We start from the raw sequence: 26,474 nt of genomic DNA on the forward strand, positions 1-26,474 counted from the left end.
CCGTCTCTAAGTTGAGAGTCGTGTGCCACCTTTTGTCCAAGCCATTTTCCCTTTCCCAACCGAGTCATGTTGCCACACTCCACTTCAAAGTTACTTCCAGTGACTAAGTGGAGGCATTCTGCCTAGACCTTTATTGTGTTCTTCCTGCAAGGTAACAAATTAAACACCTAGTAAGTGGAACATCCTACTTAACTTGCCCTTTCGCGAAGTCTTTGCCTTGGACTTAAACTTTCTTAACTCAGCGAAAAAGTTACAAATTAAGACTTTGCTCCATCGCCTAGTACTATTTACATAATACAAACCAATTTTAGCTTTTAAGCGATAAACTCAAATAGTAATAACAATGTGGCCGAATAACATAAGTACTTCTTCTCTTTATTAACTTAACACTTTTTACAATTTTGGGCATTACAATTGCAACTCTTGAACTCTCTTGACACTCTTGAACTCTCTTGACACTGATACTTGACTACCACTTACCTAGTACCTATGTCCTTCCTCACCTACCGTCTGGTATTACTTCTTGAGATGGTTACTTAAATGTGTGAGGCATGCTTTCCTTTGGCTCAACTCTTCGATTCTTTTGGTCTCTAAGGGGCCGTTTGGGGGAAGGAAAGGAATAAGGAGGAAAATGAATAAGAAAAAAGGAGGATTAAGTGGAGGAAAGGATTATTATAATCTTTGTTTGGGGGAAGAATTAAGTGAAAGGAATATGGACGATTATTTATAATCTTTGTTTGGGGGAATGATTAAGTGAAAGGATTATGAGAAATTATTATAATTCTTGTTTGGGAGAAGAATTATTTGGGGGAAGGATTATGACAAAAAAAATTGTATTTTTTTTCATTTATGTAATTCTTTTTTTATTTGTACGTTAACCCCATATGAGAAAAGATACATTTTTTTTTTCTGGAAATGAAATTATTGCTCTTTTTTTTTTCGCGAAGCTAATACAAAATGAAAAATGTGACAATATTTTTTGCATTTGTGTAAATTGTTCGTACCACAAAACCTTTGCAACCAAAAGTTGTATTCAAATTCATTTTTTAGTTAGGTTGTACCATAATCCAACCATTCACAAAAAATTTGTATTGATTTTCTTTCGTTGATTTTGTATAAATATTTTTTTTACTTGTAACTTACACCTAATATATTTTCAAAAGTAGAGTATTTTTTTAATAATTTGTATAGCAGTTTTTTCTTTCTTTTTTAACATTAAATCAAGTGCACAAAATAAAGTGTATTAATTTTTTTTTTGTGTAAAATATGTTTATGAAATTTATACGGTAAATTCAATTCACACCTAAATTGTATTATTTAATTTTTCATTGGTGGTCAATTTGTAGTTCAATTTGATATGTAAATCCAATACATTAAAAAAATATGTTATTTTTTTTAATTTATGGCAAATATTTGTTTTTCTACTGCAGCCCCATATGAAATAAATTGAATCACATTTTTCTTTCAATGTGTAAGAAATGCTTATGGAATGTTTTCTATAAACCAAATACAAACAAAAATTGTATTATTTTTTTTTTTGCGTTTGTCTAAACTTATTTATTTTGTTCGTACTGTTTTCTAAAACGACGAAAAATTGTATTAAAATAATGTTTATATTGTAACCCCAACACACAAAAAATATGCATGAATTTTTAAATTTATTTTGTATAAAAAAATTTGGATCGTACACACAATACATAATACAAACAAATTGTATTTTTTTTCCATTTATGTAAAATATGTTTATTAAATGGGATAGTTGCAAATTTAGCAATTAAATTGAAAATAATTAAGTATATAGCAACATTTTAAAAAATTTGCAAATATAGCAAAATTTGTCAAATTCTATCAATGATATAAGTCTATCACCGATAGACCATGTTGTAAATATTGGTCTATCACTGATAGACTATAATGAGTCTATCAGCGATACAAGTCTATCAACGATAGTTTTGCTATATTTGTAAAAAAATTTAAATGTTGCTATATCCTTAATTATTATTATTCAAATAGCTATCCATTACAATTACCCTGATTAAATTGTAATGTAAATAGAATACAAAAATAAATTTTGTATTTTAAATTTGAATCATCATCCTGTACAATAAAAAATTGTATTATGTTGTTTTTTATTTTTTCTTTCATTTTTAATATTTTTATTTTGTTTTTAATATTTTTTCTTCATGAGAACGATAAACAACATACGAGAAGATGACTAATTTGTTTGGCACAAAAAGAATGAAGAAGAAGAGATGTGAATTAATTTGTTAGTTTGTTTGGGAAAGAGAAGAAATAAAAGGATTAATTTGGAGAGAAGAATAAATAAAGGAGGAAAGAGAAGAAGGAGAAGAAAGAGAAGAAGAGAAAGATTATATTGGAAAATGGAATGATTATATTGAAAAATAAAATGATTAAGTGGGGAAAGTGGGGTAATAAATAAGGAAAGAGAAAGAATAAGGAGGATTAAGGGTATTCTTTCCCCCCCTAATCCATGGGCCAAACAAGGAAAGGACTATCCTTTCTTTTCCTTCCTCCAAATGGCCCCTAAGATCATATTTGACTTCTTATCATCCTATTCTTCCTTGCTTTTCCCAACTAATGTTGCTCTCTATAAGGGGGTACCTAGAGGTATAAGCGTAGCATCTCCTCCTTTGTCTAGGTTGCTTAACTACCCTTCTTAACACATGATAACGTGTATAAATACCCATTATTATAGTCCATTTTATTGAAATAATGAGGCAAAAACACATAATAAGAGGATCAAAATGCGTAACTTATATTGTAAATTCATAAGTATTTAGAAATACATATTACATAAGCACCATGCTTGTTTTACACGATTACAATGTTTAAATGCATAATAAGTAGGAAGGAAGAAGCTAGTGAATCACAAAAGACATCTTGCACAAAGGCCACGCGATAGGAACTTGCCTAGCAAATAACATTTCCAGGCGAGGAGCCATATCATCATGTAAGGAGGGCTTACTAGAAGAGAAGAATGGTAGTTGGAGTTTATGTGACTTCACAAGGCTACAATTGACGCTTACACGCTCAGAAGAACAAAATTGCTCGTCAAAAGTTGCCTATAAAAGGACTTCACCACCACCACAAGGAGGAAGTCTAAATGGACCCAAAAGAGGCCTGCATAGGACCGGTAGATGCCTGTAGGGGATAAAAGGCCTAAGAAGGCCAATCCCTAGAAAGAGAGTGTGTGATAGAAAGGAATAGTCTTTCCGTCGTCTGTAACATTTTCTTATTCTTATCCAATCAGTTGTAAAAGCAAAAGCTCAACATTTGAGTAGGAAAGAATCCACACTCCCGCTGCCCCCTAACTTGTAATACTTTTCCACTCTTCTTTCTCTTCGTTTTTCCACTTCTTTGTAATATATGTTCATATTTTACAATAGCCAAATGCCTATATTCTTTATATATATATTATATGTTCATACCTTTTGAATCCATCATTTCTCGACTTTTCACTTGTCAATATGTTATTACTAGTAGTTAGATTTGTGATAAGTTCTTGATAAAGAGTCTAGTTTATAAGTCTTATCACATTAATTGAGCTATATTCATCACTTGGCCAGTGTGAATTGCCAACTATCCGAGAGGACAAGTAGCAAGGATAAAATGAGATGTTTAATAACTTTGATGATGATCTTGATCAAGTTTTATTGATAGAGCCACTAAGGATGTTGCTTTTACGGTTTCACATTTTCTTGGTGATTATATTTTCTCTATCTATATATAGTTATATGTTTCTATAACTTGGTCTTTATGCCCATACTCTTTTTCCCATACTTAGGGTTTGCATATGGTTCCTTTCTGGTTGAAATAACTGTTTTATTCTTTTTATAATAGTTCCTAATTTTTCAATTATTGAAACTTAGCAAGTCAACTAAAATTAATGTTTACCATATAGTTGTGCTTGTTGTTCATTTTAATTGTTTGAAAATTATTGACGTTGCATCAATGTAGACTACTCGGATTGCAATATTATTGATAATCATTGACTGGAGGTTTAGTTAATGGGCTTAAGAAGTAACCTAAGATTTGGATATAATTTTCATGAAGAGTAACTAACAGTGTCAAAAGTTGGGTTTATACAGCCCATCACAAGAACTTGCTTATGTTTGAGCTTTGAATCAGAATCAGGTCGCGCCAAGATTGAGTGAAGATCTTCATCTTCTGTGCATTGAGGATGAAGCTTTCATGGTGAGTAACATTGTGTTTCTTGTAGAATTCTTCCCTTGTTAGCTCTCCATAGGGGCTGTTCTCGTTAGCCCGGTTTAATGGGTGCGACATTTTCAGGTACCAAAAGAACAAATTCTATTACACAAAACAGAGAGATTGATGAAGAAGACAAAGTGGAGAATTGGAGAGGCATGTACTTCTGAATTTCGAATTGGCTTTTATTTTGGTATTTGAAGAGGAATGATTGTGAATTGGGCATCTGTGAATCATTTGGAAAATGTCAGTTGCAACTGCAACCTTGTCTTAAGCTGTTATGAACTTTGATTCTTTGTAACAACCCAAGGACAGTATTGTAGATTTAAATTGTTCATGATGTTGAATTAAAAGCTAGAAGATTGGATCTTAAAAAATTTGAGGTTCTGGAATGAAGTTTGGTTATAGAAGTGTTAAAATGGAATTGTGATTGGACATTCTATATATATATAGCTTTAAATCCTAAGTTTCCTTGTTGTAATTGAATTTTAATATGCATAAGAGAACACTTCTTTAGATATTTAATTTTCTTTAGATCCTTTGGTGGTTTGTTTGAGAACATACTGACCTTGTTTGGCCGCTGCAATTCATGTAAATGGTAGGACTTTTCTGCAATCATGGACCATTGTATTTTGTTGATGCAAAAACAAAATTCTCTAAGATCGGTCCGGCTTGTCATATTGCAAAAATTCATAGTGAGGTTTTTTTGTTTGCTTTAAAGTTCTTATCTCTCTTCTTATCATGTTAAACAACGAAAAATCTATAATCAGGCTTCTGTGAAGAAAATGCAAAGGTTTTAATTAATATCTCTCTAATTTGCTTTCCATCACTCTCTTCTTGCATTTGAATTTTGGATTAGGTTCATGTGAGTTTTTGCATCCTTTTAAGTTTCAATGAACAAGTTCATTAATGTGGGGGATGTATTCGTACTAGTGTGCTTATGATGTTTTTCTCTTTGGTTTTTATTTGGTCGTTGTTGAGTTTTGAAGAATAAAAGGGTTTCTTGGGAGGAAAGCTAAGGTGCCTATGGCCTTTTGAGTTCTTTCTAAAGCTTATTTCACTTCTTTAGTTTAATTCCTGTTGGGTAATTTGCTTGTTTTTGTATCTAATTTTTAGTTATCGTTTTGGGCTTCCTTGTTTCTAGTTACTGCTACCAATAGTTGTCCTTAGATTGTAAATTTAATTATAAAAAAGAACTTTTTTCTCTCTTTTTTATTGTTGAGGTTGCATTTGCTATTTTGGAGATTTAGTTTCACATGTGAAGTTTTATATTTTTAGGCTAACTTATGAATCAGTGGGATGGTTACATAAGTTCCACCATGAAATTGTTACTTTTTATAAATGATTTGAACACTTGAATGAGCTATACATATGTATATTTTTCTTATGGGATTTAAGTTCAAATCATACTCTCAATCAAGTATTCTTGATGTTTTTGTTGTCTTAGGTGTATTCGACGTCTTAGCATATGCTGATAAAGATCTTGTTTCAGGTGTATTTGATGTCTTAGATGTATTCAATTTGAACGCTCGTGGATTGTTAATAATCTTGAATAATCCTCTAACACTTTGGATCTTTCCGGTAAGATAAAAAATGTTTTTAGTCTAAAGTCATGTTTAGAAGTAATTTTTTTTTTTCAAATATACCCCTTAGTAAACTGAATTGTTATTTGAGTCTCTAATATTAAGGGATTGTAAGTTGTTAATAAGATTCTTAGAATAAAATATGGATATGAGAGTTGTGGTCTGAAAACTGCTATTATATTAATATAGAATATATCCTTTATATTTCGCTTTAGTCAAGGTCAAATTTTGTTCGATTAGAATAATGTAAATTTGTGAAGGACAATAACATGCTTTGTTTAATTGTGCTCAAATATTGTTAGTAAAGCAGTTGCTTTGCTGCTGTTAGGTTGAGTTATTGGTCAATAGATATATACTAGGATGTTTGTTAGATGCTTAATTTTCAATATGATAATCTTATTATTATGATTAAGAGTTGAATTGGGAGAATTAAGGGCTAGAGGGGATTAAGGTGGAGGGGTGGAGGGATTTAGGTGCACAAACTAAGTTTTTATTTACTTGTGAATTGATTTGCTTTGGAAATGTTTTTTAGTTATACTCTAAAATGAGATTTGTTTTCTTATTAGGTTTGGAAGAATACATTGGAGTAGTGAAGCCAACTTGGAGCAATTGATTTATATAAGACTTTTTGTATGGCTGGTAACAAAACCTTGATTCTAATATACTTATTTTAAGCTTGTTGGTAGCTAAAGATATCAATATTTATTCTTTTTTTTTTTTTTTTTATGTAAGCTACCTTTTAACAAAAAATGGCTATTAGTCAATGGGTGTACGAATATTACAGAGTGTATTATTACGTATATGTATTAAAGTGTTTACTCTTTGTTTTCATATGAGTGTGATATATTAGAACATTATTGTTATTGAATTGGTTAGTGTAATGGCAAAGCGGCAAGAAGAACAGGATCACAATCATAGTATCGTCTGTCGCATTATCATGTGCTTATACGTAGATCACATGTTAATCTTTGGATCAAACTTGCATGTCATAAATGATATAAAATCTATGTTGAGTGCAAAATTTGACATTACAGACTTAGGAGAAGCTGATGTAATCCTAGGTATCAAGATTACAAGAACTGAAAATGGAATTTCCTTTGATAAATCTCTTTACATAGAAAAGATTCTTAAGAAGTATAATTAATTTGATAGTAAACCAGCTTGTACACCTTATGACTCTAGTATTAAATTATTCAAAAACATTGGTCACAGTGTTAACCAATTCGTGTATGCTAGTATTATAGGTAGTCTAAGGTATGCTGTTGATTGCACTAGACCAGACATGACTTATGCTATAGGATTACTATGTAGGTTTACTAACAGACGTAGTCTAGAAAACTGGAATACTATAGAACGGGTAATGAGATATCTCAAGAAGACACAAAATCTAGGATTACATTATAAAAAGTTTCCCGCTTTACTTGAAGGTTATAGGGATGTTGATTGGAGTTCCCTCTCAAATGACTCAAAGGCTACAAATGACTATATTTTTAATGTAGCAGGAGGAATTGTTGTTTGGAAATCCAAGAAACAAACAATTTTAGCCTAGGGAACGTTGGAGTCAGAGATGATAGCATTAGCTACTGCTAGTGAATTGGCTTCGAAACTTGCTACCAGATATTCCCACTTGGGAAAGACTAGTATCAGACATACTAATCCATTGTGATAGTATTGTAGTTGTCGCAGAAGTTTAGAATCATTATTATAACGGTAAGAGATGACAAATACGTCGTAAACATAGTACCATTAGAGAATTTCTCACTACTGGTGTAGTGATAGTGGATTATGTACGGTCTGATGACAACTTGGTTGATCCTTTGATGAAAGAACTAGCCGGAGAGAAGGTTTTTAAAACCTCAGAAAGAATGTGACTCAAGCCTATTGAAAAATGAATTACTTTGAGGTAAACCCAACTTCTAAGACTGAAGATTCCAAGAAACAAGTTCAATGGATAATAATTGATCACAAGCAATATAACGAGAATCATGCTAAATAAGGAGTTCCATTCTTATGATTTAGTGTAGCATGATATCCTAAAGCATACGAGGAGGCTGAACTTTGTTCTTAATAAAATCTATACTTGATATCAAGTAGGGTACCTAGCTACATGAGTACTTTTGATAGATTCACCTTTGTGAATGTGGAAGTGAGAGTCGCTTCCTATGAAATTCTGGGCAGATGCATAGAGCATTCACTAAACTAGGATATACGTGCAAGGCCATAAAGTAAGGGCTAGTTTAGAACTTCACTTAAATAATATTGTGTGTACAATAGCATTAGAAGTAAAGTTCAAAACTACAAGTTAGTTAAATCATATTTTATTCAAATTTTATTTGAATGAATATCTCTAATATCTTATAGATTTACATTAATATAATTAATCAAATCATATTTAATCAATATTTCATTCAAATCTTATTTGAATGAATATCTATCTAATATCTTATAAATTTATATTAATATAGTTGATTAAATTATATTTAATTAATATTTCATTAATAAAAATCTCTCCAATAGATTTAATTAAATAAAACTAAATTATTAATTAATTCTCTAATTAATTAATAGCTAAATTAAGTATTAGCATCTTATATTTAACCTAAATTAAATTTGAATCAAATTTATATAGAAGTTCCTTTCTTAACCAATAATTTTAATATGAATCCAATTCACGTTAACATAATATTTGAATTCATTCAAATATTTTATCTTTCATAAATTAATTTTGAATCATATCAAACAAAAACAAAACAAAGCTATTTTTACGGGTTTGTTATATTTTTAATATTCACATTTCTTTATTTGAGTTTCTAACTGATTTGTTTTTTAAGAAAACTCTCTTATTCATTAATGAAAGTTGTATTATTAAACCATTATAGTTTAGTTTTCTTTTTAATTTTTACATAACACATGCAACGAAAGTAGAGTAACAAACTAGTTTAAGATTTAAATCCTATTTTGATCGGTTTAAGTCTTCTTAGTTAATTAATCAATTATTTTCATTCAAAAACTCAAAGTTATGGGTAAAGGTAAATTTAAGATTTAAATCCTATTTTGATCGCTACACTTGTATCCTCGTTATATTTTCATCATTTAACTTTTAAAAACGTCTATTTTTGTTTCTACATTTCTTAAAAGAGCTACCTTTACTTTCATCTTCGTCATTAAGATTTCGTAACTCTTTAATGGAATGATAATGTGATTTTCAATATTTGGATGATTAGATTTTAGATTTATCATATTAACTAAATTGATAAATAGCCAAAAAATCTTGCTAATTTATTCTATGAATCTTTTACAACGCACAAAAATATATTCAACACACACTTGAATCAAATAAACCAAAATTAAGTTTGCTCTTTTTTTTTTTCTCCAAAACTCATCTCTCTCGCGTCCCTTCCCTAGCTCACACATCATTTATTTTTATTTTCTTAAAATTGGAATTTTTAAGATGATAAGAACATTAAGTTGAAAAAAAGAAAAGAAATCACATAGTGGTGTTAACATCCATAACAAAGTGAAATAACCCTAAAAGAAGAGAAAAGAAGCATCATACCAAATTAAGCAAACATAAAATGATGTATTAGGGTTTTAATAATCTATTGGAATTTGATTGGACTCTCCAAGATCGACTCCTTACCTCTAGAATTTTAAAAACTGTGACTCTGAATATTTTAAAATTCCATCGTCGACAATTTTAATAAAATAATATGCTTGATAAAAATTATTAAAAATTGAAATCATTTTTTGAATTGATTCTTACCAGAGTTGACTTTAGAAATAAAGTATAAACATGACCCACAACAACGTTAGATTCTTTCAATTGATTTGGAGGTTTGATACTTTCATTATATTGGCATCATTCTAATATAACACATGTAAATTATGATAGTAAACACACACTATTTCCAAAAAAAATAAAAAACAACCCAACCAAACCTGACTTGACCCGACTTGAATGCAGATCTATTGGGTTGAGCACTGGAAGCCTAGAAATCGTACAGTTCAGGTGAAGTTAGTTTTGAAGGAAAAGCGAAGAGATAAGAGCCCTACGCATCATAATAAAATTAATCATAACTAATAAACTCAATTTAGTTGGAAATTTAAAAATACTGATTATAGAAAAATCAAACAAAAACTAAATCTCTATGGCTAAGAGAGAGAAGAGAAAAAGACACTTAGGCTCATTGAAGTCTCTGTATCTGCCAATCACCAATTTTCAACACTACTGCTTTGAAATCATACTATGCTCTCATAATGAGATTTTGGGTTTGTGGTTCAACACTACCGCTTTGAAACCATACTATGCTTTCGTAATGAGATTTTGGGAACCATTCTGTCATATACTTTAATTTAGTTAAAAGTAAATGAATATTAAAATAATTAATTAATTTAAATTAAATCATATTTCATTTACATCGTACTTAAACGAATATCTCTCACATCACCTATAGTTTGAATGTGTATCATATATATATATTAATTTAAACCTATAGTTTTAATATGAATCCAATTTACATTAAACTAATATTTCAACTCATTCAAATATTTTATTCTCTCATAAATTAATTTTGAATCATATCAAAAATTAAATTTATATAATAAAGTTTAATTAAAATATAAAGTTTATATTACAATGTATCACCATGCAATATATTAATTTTCAAAGTAAATTTGGACATTTCAAATTACAATCAATATTTATAAACTTCATTTCCCTTTATGAGCTAGGAAGGAAACCTTGTGGATCTATAGATCAGAAGCTACAATGATATGAGATTAATAGGCTAAACTCATTAACCACATTAGTCAATATTTGTTAATTGTGTGTACACTTCATTAAAAACTCACATCTGAATTCTTCTCACTGTAGATATATTTATCTGCCCACGAATATAGATCAATAATACTAAGTTAGTTCTTCACAAGTGTTTGTAACACAAGTTAGGTCAAATTACCGTTTTACAGTTGGATTACTTCTAGTCCTTAAATACCAGTGCTTCTCTAATAAACAATCTATTTATGGTCCAACCAATAAGCAAAAATCTCTCTCGTGCCATGGAGAGGGTAGAGCGATTTGTTCATGTCCTCTAGACACGATTTAAGAAAACACTAATCTACTTACCCTAAATTCGGAAAGGAGTGAATTCCATCTTGTGTGATTATGTTCCCACATTCCCACTCAATCTTATCCTCAAAATAAAAAGCATATTGAATCGGTAATCTGACCATTATCACTCATACAAATCAAAGAACAATCTCTCGCGAACAGGAGTTCATAATACACTCAGGATTAAGACAGAGTTACATAGGTCATTCAAATGAAATAGAAACCTACTAATTAACAGAGTTACATCTAGTGGTTACTATTTTGTGGTCCTGCCTTAAGCAAATTCATTACATTGTACCATCACTCGCATGTCACTTACATGAACGCATTCGATCATTGCATTTGTATTAAATACAAAGTGAGTCGTATCTATAATGTTACCAGGATAAGGTTCCCAAAACCTTATCCCTATACTATAGACCCTTTAAGTTATATCTCGAACATTGATCCCTGTATGTCTCTATATACTGTTTAAGACTCATCAAACAGCTTAGGATGTTAGTTTATTGGATTTTGGTTATTAGGACAAAACTAATCAAATAATCAATAACACTTTATTGAAATTATTATAATAACACTTGATTAATAACGATCAGTGGATTACATTTACTATCTATGAGTTGTAGAACATAAAACCCAACAAAAGCGACTCAACCCAACCCAATTATACCTGTAGTTTTTTCTTGAAGATTCAATTGGCTAAATTTTTGGAGAAGTAATATGTGCATTTTATTCTCATCAAGGTTGAATTGGTTTCAACCTCAACTTTGGGTAAGTTAATTTGGATGAAATTTAGGACAATAGTCAATTGTTAATTTTATTAAATGGGGTTACTCGCATGACTAGCTTGCACGATTATGGGTGTAACTTCAAATCACAGACACATTAGGAGTATGTACCTACAGATCACTCATATAACTTGGGGTGTTCCTACATGATCACTTGCACGATTAAGGATGTTCCTACGGTACCACTCGCTCAGGTGTGCTCTATTGGACACATGACATTTTATTACCTTATGGTATCTCCTAACGGGAAGTTAACAGATCATCTAGCGTAACTAGTTGTGGGTCTTTTATTGGGTATATTTTTATGTACCCACAATTTTTCTATGTTTAATATTTTCGGCAAATTGCTACAAGATTTGGAAAGCGGACCGTGGCATGCCATATGAGGACTTATTCTTCTTCTGCCTTTCTTCATTAGTACTTTTTGAGTAATTTGATTTTGAGACATCTTTTTAAAAAATTTACCTTATATATTTATCTTTAGTTTCTTTAAAATTGTTAGAACCACATATCATGTTTTTACAACAATTTGTCAATTTTATGATTTATAAACATATATTTGATATTACTCTAATAAGAATTTATTTTTCTCATTTACCTTTTCAGTAATTACCTCATTTAGTTTAAGAGGTTGAGTCATTACAAAAAAAAATGTAATGAAAAGCGAAATAACAAACTAAGTCCTCATTTGACATGTCACAGACTCTTCTTGTCGCTGGTCAAGCTTTCCATTTCCTCTATCTTTGCTAGAAATGTTAATCATAGAAAAGAGTGAGTGTGAACATGTACCCAGTAAGGGACCCACTATTGGTCCCACAAGGTGATATATTAACTTCCCATTATAAGGTACTCTGTCATAATATATCTCATGAAGCAAAGGAACACACATGATCTAGTGATCCTGGGAACACTTATTAGTCTCATGATCTTAAAGGAGCATACAATAGTCTGGGTAATATAGTGATCCCATCGAACTACAAATGAAACATGGAATGACAAACTAGTGGTCTCGTCGAACGAATACAACTAAATTGTCAAAGATGGTGATTCTGGGGGACATTGTATGTATAGGTACACGTCCTACTAGCCAAAGTTAACAAACACCATAGTCTAAAAACATGTAATAATCATCATAAATATGACATGAAACATCAATCATAACAGTCTAATCATGTAATCCATCAAACATGCATAAACGTCAAATAAGATCAGCCAACAACTACAACTTAAATATGCATTTTAGCTACCATCAATGCATAATCACATGCATGCTCTTAATTTTACATTTGAAGGTTCAGTAGTGGAATCTCTTACCTTAGATTAGCAAAAGAATTATCCTTTCACTGACAGCCAAATTTTTTTCAATTAAACAAATCCTAAAAATTAGTAAGGGAAAATTTCAATAACCTTAATTGATAAAATTACCAATGACTAGCATCCAAAAATTATTTCAATTTATCTAACCAAGTGATAGATCGAAACCAATTCAACCTTTGATGAAAAAAAACAAAAATTAGTCCTTCCAAGATTGCCAATAAAACCTTTAAAGACAAGAATTGAACTTTAGTCCAAAATTAATTTATTTAGAACAAAAGTTTAATATTTGATGGATATATTCAAAATCCAATCTAAAAACTCAACCAATACTCACCAAAAGTGGGATAAATTGGCTTTGCACTGCTTGGAATAATAATAGGCAGCAATAGAAAAACTCAACCAATAGGTATCAAAGTCTATTATAATAGGCACCAATTTTAAGAATAATAATTAAGTGTACAACAACATTTTTTAAAAATTGTAAAGCAAGGTCTGTCTGTAATAGACTTTTATTACTGATAGATTCTTATTGTCTATAAGTGATAGACTTCTCATTTGATAACCTTAGACAAATTTTATTATATTTGCAATTTTTTAAAAATGTTATTATATATGATAATATTTTGAATTTAATTATTATATTTTCGACTATATATAAAAAAAAAACTTCATATTTATCTATTATATGGTATTAAAGTTAATGAAACCTTACCATTTTATTTTTATTTTTAAAAAATTAAAATTTTGAAGCAAATCATAATATCATTGAGAAAAATAAAAAAGTAAAAAAATAAATTAGAACGAGAAATAAAACTTAAAACATAAATCTAATAACAACTTCCTATAAGAAACAAACTTTACGAAATTGCAAATAAATATTTTCACGGTTAATGAAATATTTAATTAATATTAATAAATCTAGAGTTTAGTCATCCAAACATAAAAATCGCATCACCATTGTTCGGTTGAAAAGATGACAAATTCTAATGACAAGCACCAAAGTAAGTTATTTCTAAAAGTTGAGGGACTAAAGCGAAAATTTTAAAAAGTTTAGAGACTAAAATAGAATCCGATATAAAGTTGAAACGGTAGTTGTTGATGGATGATGGATGAATCTTTGTCATTGCACATTACTTTAAACGTTGGATTAAAGTCTATGTTTATCGAATATAAATATACAAAATAGTTGATCAATAGGTTGCATATATAAGAGGAGGAAAGGCATTCAGATTTGTGTGTGGGTGAGTTTTATCTTTAAACGAAATCATGCCTTCTGTTCAAAAAATTATGGAGCCAGTAGAATTGAAGATAGGTCGCGAGAAATACTATCATTTCTTGAAAGATAACGTTTATCATGCTCCTAATATTATTTCAACCATTCAAGACGTAGCAATTCATGAAGGTGATTGGGACAATTGTAGTCATGACTCCATAAAAGTATGGAATTACACCATCGGTGAGTATCAACACCATCCATTTCATACCTCTATATACATTATGTATTCCTTTTAATTTTGTTAACTTTAATTTTGCATTATTATTGAGTGACTGTATTACATTTTTTCTGAAAGTGTCTTTGAATTGTTTTGTATATGTGATTATATTATTTTGTTAAAAAAGATGGTAAAGCTGAGGTTATGAAAGAACAACCCACATTCGATGATGAAAATCTTCAAATAAGTTTCACTGTGATTGAAGGAGATATGTTGAAGAAATATAGAAGCATGAAGATTAGTTATCATTCCGTACCAAAGGGTCCTCAACAATGTGTGCTTTACGTAACTTTAGAATATGAAAAATATGATCCTACCACACCTGATCCATACAATTACCTTCAATTAATTGCTAAAGCTATTAAGGATTTGGAGAACTATCTTATTCATCATTAGTACAAATTAAATGGTTTAGTTAAGTTTATGGTTTTCTGTAGCAAAATAAAAACCCTCTCCCATCCTTCTGTAAAATAGATATAGATGGAAGATCTACTGTTATGTTTGCCTTCTTCTTTTTCTATTTTTCTACATGGCCATTTATGGTCTTTCAAAATATATATATATACTAATAAAACATATATTACAATATTCATACCGTTGGTTTATTTTATTTTATTTTTTCAATTTTAGACGTTAATTAATAGCCATAATTTTGGAAATAATATATATTCCATAATTTTCTGTTTAGAATTTGTAATTTATTATTCCATCGAATCTAGAGAAAATAATTTGAATGGGTGGTTTAGACCAATGAAAGCAAAATAAATAATCTATTATTCCTTAAAATATTAGGACAAAAGAGATTGAAATTTATGATATAGATGAATAATTCTAAAATTAATAAGGATATAGAGAGTGAGAGAAACAAACAAAAGCTATGTTACATTCATAAACCTTCCACGACAATTTACCAGCTTTTAAGGTCGAAATCACACAGGTGGAAAATATTTTTCTATCATTGCGAAAAATAATGTAATTATTTCTTTGTTGTTTAAAACAATCTTTTTCTTATGACAATTTAAGGAGCCATACTGATTAGATAGAAAATCCATTATTATGATAACATCAAACTCCTAAATGTCTAATGGAATCAAATATCCACTAGTAATGTTTCACCATCAATATGCACAATGCAATCTTGATACACACTATTGGCTATAAAACGGTCACCTACAGGTGTAATTATCAACAATTCCTCAGTCAGACATTCTAAGTTCTTATGAACCTCAATCATAAAGATAATAGAAACAAAAGAATGTATAGCGCAAGGATCCATTAAGACATGTGCAGACTTACTAAATACAGTTAACGTACTAGTCACCACGCTTGGTGCATTTGTTGTCTCATATTGTGTCCTTGCAAAAATCTTCCCTTCCTGACGAGATCGACGCCTTGGTCCTTTCTATTTTACCCCACTAGAGCCTTCACCACTTGTTCTTGTGGATTTTGGCTACTGACTTGCTATATGAGAAGTAGTTTTCTGAAGGGTATTACCCTATGGTATCAAATGCAGACAATCTCTATGAGGATGACCTGGCTGACCATAGCAATAACATACACTGCTCTTGCCAGATCCTGATACCACCCCATTAGATCGAATAACATGACAACCTACCGTAGGACATATAGAATGACTAGAACTACTCGATTTTTGAGCTCTTCAACCTGATCCAAATTTAAAAATAAAAGAACCACTGTATTGAAAATTTCCTCTACTGGACACACTTGGTACAAATATCCCACTTCTTCCATTCCTTGATAGGTTTTGATGATTACTCGACGTGTTGAACGTACGTACATTTTTTAAAGCTTCACTTTCAAGCTTCCTTTCATGTACATTTATTTGTACTCTTATTGCTGCCTCCACTAATTTGGAGAAATCAATCCACTTTGCACAAGGTGTCACAGAAGTACGAATTTCCTCTCGTAATCCCTCTTCAACTCGCTTGCAATCTTTAGCCTCATCCTCAATCACACTAGTGGCATGCTCATATAATTTTTTATACTTCTTCTCATATTCAGCTATAGTCATTAGGCCTTGAGTGTGCTTCAAGAACTCACTTCATTTTGCATCACGGAAAGAGCTTGGATAAAATATATCAAAGAATTTCTTTTTAAACTCATCCCAACTTATATCACCAATAGCTCATCGTCTACTTTCTATCATGTGCCACCAATCTTCAGCTCAATTTTAGAGTAGAAAAACAATAAGCTCCACTTTTTTGTCCTTCAGACATCTCATCGCTCTAAAGCACTTTTAAAGAAAAGTAAGCAACGCTTTAGTATCCATGGGATTTGTTGTCCCTGCAAAAGTGGTTGCACCTAAGGCCTTCAATCATTCTATTTCATACTTCTTTTATGGGTCTGATTATGCCAATATAATCCTTGAAGCTAATATTTGAGCAAGTCTATCTAGCAACTACTCTTTTACGTTACCCTCATGAGTTGATCAACATTACGATAGTTCCTTGAAGCTAATATAATCCTTGAAGCTAATAGTTGATCAACATTACGACGACTAGATTTAGAATCAGACTCCTCACTCTCGATAGCTCCTCCTCTACTAGCGTTACTAGCTTTTGTAATAGGGCACTTTCAAGGTCTACCTCGAGGTATAATTCGTATAAAGGAATGATAGAACACACTTATTTAGTAAAGAGGACCCATCAACTTACTCAATCACTACAAAACATATGAACTCTCAAAATGTATAATAGCCCCTAAAATCCTCAAAATCATGCTCTGATACCAAGATGTCACTCCCCGTTCTATGTTTTCTCTCTAACCTAGACCGTGACATGAAAACACTTTCTAAAAAACAATCTTTTTCAACTTAAACTTCTATAGAGCAAGTATTAAGAAATCCTACATAAATTTTTACAACATCTCCCCTAAAATTTAGGTTGTTAGCCAAACTTAAAAATAGAGAGATTTTCACTTCTATATATATATACACGTAATCTTTAGATTCAAAATCACAACAAGTGTGTTTCACCATACACTCATGCAAATTGTTTTAGAGCTTCAAATAGAGCTTAAATCCAAACTGGATATTACTTACAAAATAATTACGATCTAAAGAGGGATATATCTCTCAAAACACAAGTCCTTAGCGTTACTCTCACTACATCTAACCACCTCATGATGCAACACAAAAGTTAAGTATGTACATACAAAATAAAAATCTACAAATGAAGGGGTTCAACCAATGTTTGGTCCTTGATTGCTACCTGGGCAGAAAGAAAACATTGAAAACGTGAGCTTAAAACTTAGTGAGTTGTGAGTTTTTAAAAGTAAGAACTCGTAAAACATGCTCTAAAAAATGTGTAAATGTACATCGATAGTAAAAATAATAATTAAAACGCTATCATCACATGATACTATAAATCACAAGTAAAGCCAAAAAACTTATACTCAATCCAACCATAGAAAACGCTTAAATATACGACAAAAAGTAGCTTGCACATGATTAATGAATCATGCGGCCAAACTAAGCTCACGCAAATTTAGTACCTGCCACATTCGCAACCTTCATCCAGTCTGAACATGGTAGAATACTAAATACATCGTCGAGAATATCTCATACATGATCCATATCCATAAGAAAACACGTGGCCAGACTGAGCTTACGCATATTTAGTACCTGCCACAGTGACAACCTCCATCAAATCCAACTATGATAGAATACTAAATACGTAGTTGAGAAATACTCGCACGTGATCCATATCTATATGAAAACACTCGGCCAAACTGAGCTCACACATACTTAGCACCTACCATGGTAATAAACTCGGTATCCGCTCCTATGTGCATATAGAGCCACCCACCATGGGTTAAACTAGGCCCGAAGCCAAAATCACATCCTACATCCATGTCCTCACCTATACTCAGACTCTTAAATCTTCGATCATGGCCTCTTTCAGCTCCAGAATCATCTAACAAACATAAGTAGGCTACAGAAGTACATTCACATAACCTTAAGGAAATCACCTTCTCGTTCATCATAAACATCATAGTCATATTTTAAAAACCTAGTACAATCAAAATTTGAAACATATTTTTATGAAATCCAAGTCATACATATTCTTAAAATCATGATTAGTAAACACATCGTTTAAACAAAAATGAAAACGTAGTCAATAAAATTTTTTAAGTAACAGTCGTTTCCAAACAATATCATAAAATAAAATATATAATGTAACGTCCCAAAAATAAGACAATTTTAAATTTTGATTATCTTGGTTTAATTTAATAGTGTTAGAATTATTGGAAGTGATTTGAGATTTTTTTGTTGAGGATTATTTGATAACTTAATTTGGTGAAAATATGGGTAATTATATATATGTGTATATATAATTAATTAAGTTGTGGAAGATTAAGAATAGTTATATTATTGGGATAATATAATTATTAGGAATATTATATTATTGATATTTGAAAGGATAATAATAATTTTGGAAGAAAATATATTATTGAGGAAAAAAAAGAAGAAAACAATTATATTATAAAATATAATTATTTTGAAAACATATTGTATTTTGGGATAATATGATTAATTATAATATCATTTTATTAATTTGGAGAAAAGAGAAAATGTAGTTTTGTTAGGAAATTAAATGATTATTATTATTATTATTTAATGTAATTAATTAAGGGCATCTCGTTCAGCGTGCTTCATCTTCCTCCCCATTCACCTTCTTCTTCATTCAAAGAACCCTACCGCTGCCATCCCATTTTTCACCGCTGCCATCCGTGTTTAAGCCGTTCTCTCCATCCACCTTTTGTTTCGTCAAGCCAAGCACAATCTCCAGATTTTTCCTTTCACGTCGTGCATCCATAGCTAGAATGAAGTAAGGTCGAGTTTGGGCCATGACGTTCCTCTATCGTTGCACACACCAGTCGCGTTCCTCTTCATTTAGTGTACTCCATCCATATTTCTCTATTTTTGACTGACTCAGTTGAAGTCAGATAGTTACCGCTGCGCACAGTACATATTTAGAAGCACGAGCCCATCCATCTCCATTGTGAGCCGAAGTTCCCCACCTCCCAACTGTGTGAAGCTTCCATTCTCTTTTGAGCAAGTTAAGCTGTCTTCCTCCCTACTCCGAGCCGCACGCGTGGATAAGCTGAACTTGAGCCATAGACACTTTTAGGCAAGTCGTGAGTCCTTTCTCTTTTCCTTTAGCCATTTAATCCTTTTTTTAGCCATTTTTGGTAAGTTTTGAAGGGTTTAAGTATACCATAACTATTGGTTTAGAATAAAATTATATTGATTGTAAGTTGGATTATTTTTGCTTGAACGTTAGGTTGGCCAAGTTTTAATTTGAGGATTTGAGTTGTGAAATTGTTCCCATTGAAGGTGATTTTGGTTTTAACCTTAGCTTGGGGTAAACTTGGACACTTAGTAAATAATTGGATGTTTGGTCGACAAAATTAATAGTCTTAATTTTGTTCATATTTAAGACTATGTTAATTGGGAATTTACTGTGGACAAGAACTTTAGCTATCTCCAGGTAAAAGATTCTACTATTAGACCCTTGATATTATGTTTCCCCTTATTTTGCATTAACTTAGCTATGATGAATGATGTGACTGTTAGGAATGATTGATATTGATAGCTACATAGACAACCGTTATGTATGACTGAGATATGTGATGATCATGATATGGTATGAATGAAATATACCATGGTTGAGATATATTTTGATTGAAATATGATATTTTTGCGATGTTATATGTATATGCCTGTGTGGTCAACTTTTATATGTGATTCAATGGGATCACTTACAACTCGAGATCCCAGATGTGTCCCTATGGGATCACTGGATAGCGTGCATTCAGGAGCACAATAGTTATGCGATACTTTCTTACAGGACTCTAACGGAAAGTTAATAGACACGTAGTAGGACTAGTAGTGGGTCCCTTACTGAGTATAAATTTATACTCACTCTTTTCTATGTCTAATTTTTTAAGTAAGGATAGAGGTAGAGCCAAACTGACGAATGACAAGAAGTGACCCTAGTTTGCCATAGAGGACAATTTATGTTTTCTTCCACATTTATGTTTTGAGTATTTGATTTACAGTAATGTATTTTAGAACTCATGAGTAATTTAGATATTTTCCATCTATTTTAAATAGGGCCTAAACTAATATTTAATTTATTATTTTCTTTACATACTTTACATTTTTTTAAAAATGAATATTTGAAGCGTTTCCTTTAAAATTTAGCATTTTTTTTTTTTATTTTACATAAAAAGTCTTTATTCTCTTTACTGGTAATGACCTCAACTTAGTATAAGAAGTTGGGTCGATACATATAACTACAAAGAAAGCTTGAAAATGAGTCACTCATTATTAATGACTCGATCATCCAGGATTATACGCTTTTCCCACTTCAAGCTCTCTAACTTGTGCCCAAACACCAAATTTCAATCTTTTGAAGGGCTAGATAATGGCTCAAACTCCTCTAAAATTAAAATGTGAAGCAGTAAAGGTAAATGGAGAATGGATATGAATAGTGGCTGAATTGATTTCTATCGAGTTACTGCACACTAGAGTTGAAGGGGCGGGTGTTGGAGAGCGACTTGTGGCTAATGCGAATGTAGCAAAATTGCTATGCGCGATTAGGATGACTCTTGGCTTGAATGTGAACAACATATGCAACACAAGTGGGGCGGCAACAATGTGAAGACAATGTTGGCGTCAACGGTCAACTCCGACTTGAGGTGGCGGCGTCAATGCAAAGAAGAGAGGGAGTGAGGTGCAACGAAGAGAAATTTCATGAAGCAGAAGAAGAAGACTTTTTATTTCCCTTTTTTTTTATTTTCTAAATAAAAATAAAAATTAATAATATACAGAAAATAACCATGTTGTCCCTCACTTTAAACTAAACTTACTTTTGTCCTTGTCTCCCTACCTTTCAAATACTTAATAAACTTTCAAGTCTTTTACCAAACTAACATTGTTCCATTTTCTTCTAAAAATAAATCAACCTTAAAGAATTGACAATTGATTTTAAACTGGTTTTTTCGCAACTTAAAAAACATTAATATAAATAAAAGAGAATAGAATAAAAGCTTACATGCTTCAACCAGAGCTAGGGTTGACTTACTATATTTCAGACTAATCAGGTTGTGAAATCTGATGGGTGAAGAAAACAAGAGAGAGGTTTGAGAGAAAGAGGGATGGAATTTGAAGGACAAAAGTTTGGCGATTTTTTTTAAGTAAATAAAAGAAAAAAATGTCAAAAGTTTTTTAATATTTGAAAAAAGGCTCCTTTTTATAGACAAATTACATGCAAAATTTGCATGTAATTGAATCACCAAAACCCAACACCTCATAATCTACCAACCATTAGTTGTGTTGGATGTTGTTTTGTCAAATCTTTAAGTTTCGATGGGATTTTGCAACTACTTAGGAGGAGCCTGGGTATAGTATGCTCATAATCAAGGGGAGCCTGATTTCATTAATACACATGATTGTATTGTTTAATGTAACCTATGATTAAGTTACATGTTAAGAATCTCAATAATATTCCGGATTTGAGCAGAAAAGCTCCACAAACGTAGGGAATTTTTGTTGAATTAGGTTAACAAAGTGCACTGTGTTCTTCTGTTATTAAACTACTAGTTAAACAAATAGTCGTATACTTGTGGTATAGCTAAGCGATATTTAACATATATTTTTTTTCGAGTTGAATTATTTATTATTGCATTTTCTCTTAGTGGGCTTGATACTTTTTCAATTGAAACCTCAAAACTTCAACAGCTTTCAAGAGGAACAATTTTAATGCGATACCATTCCAAATTTAACAGATTGCCCTTTGATATCTTATCATATTAAATAGGAGATGATTGCTTTATATTTAAATGTGATTTAAATGTTAAAAATATGAATACGAAATCATATTCAGAAGCTCGAAATTGATGAAAATTGTCAAAGTTCTAAAAAGTCAAAATGTTGACAAAGGCGAAACGACGATGTCCCAGACTCAATTTTTATTTTTTGATCAAAAGTGATCCTTTGACAGTTTCTTTGTTTTGGCATGGTCCTAAGCCTTTTAGTTTAGGGATTCCAACTCCAAGGACTTTTATTTTTTACAATTTTTTTTTATTACATTCTAATAACGTTGTAATTCAACAAACAATCCTTGTCATCACCATGAGCCTTCACTTAGCCCATTAAGAGTTAGCGAGATTATCCAACAAAATATTGGATTTTGTTAGCTTTCACTTAGCCTTCACTCCTATAGATCATGGGCTCCAATGATCCGAGATTAACTGGCTAAACCTTTTAAACCAAGCTAATCAACATTCGTTAACTAATGGGTCATTCCACTAAAGTCTCATAGTTGCACTCCACTCACTATATATATGTTTGTGTCCATCTGATATAATCATGATCAGTAAGTTAATCCTTCATAGGTTGTTTGTAACCTCGACTGAGTAAAAATATCGTTTTACCCCTGAGACTGCATCTTGCACTTAAGTCCCACTAATTCACTATTGAACAATTGATTTATGGTCCAAGCTTTAAATCAAATCTCTCTCAGGCCAATGAGAGGGTGGGGCTCCTTCTTCAAGAATTGGATTTAGTCCTTAAGGAAATGACCTACCTACTAACCCTAAAGCAGGCAAGAGTGACTTTCATCTTGCACTCTATGTCCCCAGCTATCCACCTAATCTTACCCCTAAAATGGAAGGCTTATTAGGCTAGCATTAATGATTTACCCTCACCTATGCAGACTTAAGGATAATCTTGTATACTGAACAATAATTCATATATAGTTAGGTCAAGATTAAGATTAAGTTACCCAGATCATCAATAATCGAAAGAGTCGGTTTTAAATAGAAAACGACATTATAACATAAAAGTGACTATTTCATGGTTCATGCTTATGTAATCTCTTTATATAGGATGCCCCTACTTTTATGTATCTATCTGAATGATTTAGGATCACATCGTTTGTACTAACTATAAAGCGAGTTGCACCCATAGTGTCTCCAAAATAAGGTCCCTAACCTTATTCGTATATCATAAACTATATTTAGGTTATATATTCGAACTTGATCCACGTTTATGTCTGTACATAAATTTCATGTTTACGCAAAATAACATCGGGATCTTATTGGATGTAAGATTATAGTGTTCATTTCACTAATAATTTCTCAATAATATCTTTATTAAATAGAATATGATTACAAACTACAAGTTTTACGACATAAATTCCAACATGAATATTATCTAATTGTCATTTGATTAGGTTTTGGTTGTCACATGATGACCTTATATTATTTTTTCCATGGTTTGTAGCTTATGATATTCTCATCTGATTAAAGCACCAATCTCTAAGCTTCACCTATTGACCTCATATTTTGAATATTAATCAGAGTGAACAATTACAATTCAATAAAGGTTTATGTTTAGTCTTGATAGAAGGAAAATATAAACTAAAAAGTGCTTTTAAATACACCAAAAATAAACTAAAATATAAAAAGGAAATTACATAGGATAGTATTTTGTGAATGTGATATAGCAATTATAGCACATTGTTTTAGAATTTTGCAAATATGACAAAATTTTTACTACTTCATCCTAAATTTGTTATTATTCCTAAACTACTCTTCAATAACTTATTTCTCTTTCTCTCTTAAATGCCCTACTCATTATTTGTTTATGCTCCCAGATTTTAAGGCCCTAACTAATTGTTTATTCTTATACTAGAAAAATTATTTTTTCTTTCTATCTTAATATTAATTTTAAAATATCAACAGTACAATAATTACAATACGAAATATAATATAATGGTTGTTGGTTGGAGTAATTTAACTTCATTTGTGATTTTTTTATACTTTCTTTGATGTGCATTTTGTGTTGAACCTAATTCCAAATGATTTTTTATTTTTATTTTTTTACATTAATTTTTTTTTGTTTTACTTTGTCTCAGTTTCGTATATCAGTGTTTTGATATTTATATTATATGTATTAGTTGGTTAATATAGTTACTACATGATTTTCGTTTTTTCAAATTTTATGTTGTTCATTCGAGTATTATTAAGTAAATGAATGATCTAACTCAGTGTATCATGATCAAGTATATCAACATTATATTGTTAAAGCATATCAGTATCAAGTATATGAATCAAGTTTACAAGTGTACATTAATAATATATCAAGTGTATAAGTAGAACTTCAAGCATATCAAGTGCATTTAATCAATCAATTGTATAAGTGAATAATACTAAATGTATCTATAATGGATCAGGTATATCAAACATATATTACTAATGTTTCAGGTATGTATCAAAACGTATCGAGTGTATCAAGAGTTATTCTTAGAAGTTTTGTTATTTAAAATAGTTTTTCTAGAATAAGACTCTAAAATACAAAAATAAAACTAGTTTTGGAATATGGAGAAACAAAGATTCAACATCGTTTATATTAATTATACTAACCATGTGATAATATAACAAAGAAAAAAAGAGAATATTATAACAAACAATAAAGAGAAAGAAAAATTAAATGATATTTTAAACTTTACAAATTTCAAATGGGAAAAATAAAAGAAACATTAGTAAAAGACATGTGCCAAAAGCCAGTAGTCAATGATAGATTAACAAGGTGAGGATGCTTCAAAAACTTAAATAATAAGAATATGAATATGAATAAGAATAAGAATAAGGTGAGAAAGCTGGAGAAAGAGAAGAAAAAAAATGGTAAAATTAAAATTTGGAAAAAGTTAATATTAGACCTTAACATTTTGCTAACTTTGCAAAATTAGAAACCTCATTGACAACTTTGCAAAATACATAAAATATTTTACCACACATTATACTTTTTCTTTCAAAAACATTCATTCAAACAATACATGTGCAGGATTGTTCAAATGTCAATCATACAAAATGAACAAATTGTTAATGAAATTACAATTGATAGTCGAAATGATAAAATACTGAAAAAAGATTTAAGAATTTGATTGATACATTAAAAAAATTAATTTAAGTTGATACGTTAATATAAGGGTTTTTTTCTATTAAAAGAAACAAAATATTTTGCACTTGTTTCATGTTTTGGCAAGTAAATTTAATCAATTGGTTGGTTTCATGTTTTTGCTATCATCTTTATGTGACATTTAATTCAAATTGCCACTAATTACAAAATACACATAATTAGTGGATTTTCAAAGCTTTTGCCAAATAACTTCTGAAAGGGGAGGAAGGGTGAAAAAGACTTATTTGGTTGTTATTTTTGCTATTTTTTGTTCTATGACAACCCACCAATATGAGTTCGATTGAGTCAATCAAAATTTAATAACTCAGTTTTTACCCAGAACTAAATTTTGTGTTTCCTTATCTCTTCACAACTCATCCTCACTCTCCCTGCTTCCAATGTGTTCAATAGCTCCACTCATCAACTAGTTCACGACTATTGCTGCCACACTCTAAGAACAAACTGCACAACTGCTTTTCCACGTCCAACTCTGACGACCAACATCGAGCTCTATCCACCACCACCACCAAAGACCAATTTTGATACATCTTCAAGCAACCAAAACCATGTATGACGAAAATTTTGGCTCTAGAAACCACCTCCAACGACCAAACCTAAATAACCAACTCCAACAACCTCTTTCATGCTTCGAGAACCACCTCTGACTGTAAACTCGATCAAAAATTACTTACATTAGATCAATTTTGATGACCACCTTCATATGACCAACTATAGGTTTCGACAACCCCTTTGATGACAAACTCTACTAACCAACTCCCAGCCATCTTCTTGTCACTTCAAACGCTAATAACCACATTTCACTACAAACTCTAATGGACAATAATCAACTTTTAATGACCTATTCTAGTCTCCACACCAACCACCTCATATAACAAACTCGGATAAAAATCACATTTAATGATCAACTTTAATGACAACTACGTCTAACAATCAAGACTAACATTC

The 26,474-nt window shown here is 30.9% G+C and overlaps 1 protein-coding gene across 1 annotated transcript; it reads left to right on the forward strand.

Annotated features, from left to right (window-relative positions):
• The first annotated feature begins 14,238 nt into the window (after positions 1-14,238).
• LOC101206213 (MLP-like protein 329) lies at positions 14,239-15,108 on the forward strand. The gene is made up of 2 exons (XM_004142230.3): positions 14,239-14,481; positions 14,646-15,108. Exons 1-2 carry the CDS (start codon positions 14,292-14,294, stop codon positions 14,912-14,914), a joined length of 459 nt encoding a protein of 152 aa, XP_004142278.2. The 5' UTR covers positions 14,239-14,291; the 3' UTR covers positions 14,915-15,108.
• The last annotated feature ends 11,366 nt before the right edge of the window (positions 15,109-26,474 follow it).

This window comes from Cucumis sativus, chromosome 5 (assembly GCF_000004075.3).
Source record: "Cucumis sativus cultivar 9930 chromosome 5, Cucumber_9930_V3, whole genome shotgun sequence".
NCBI lineage: Eukaryota > Viridiplantae > Streptophyta > Magnoliopsida > Cucurbitales > Cucurbitaceae > Cucumis > Cucumis sativus.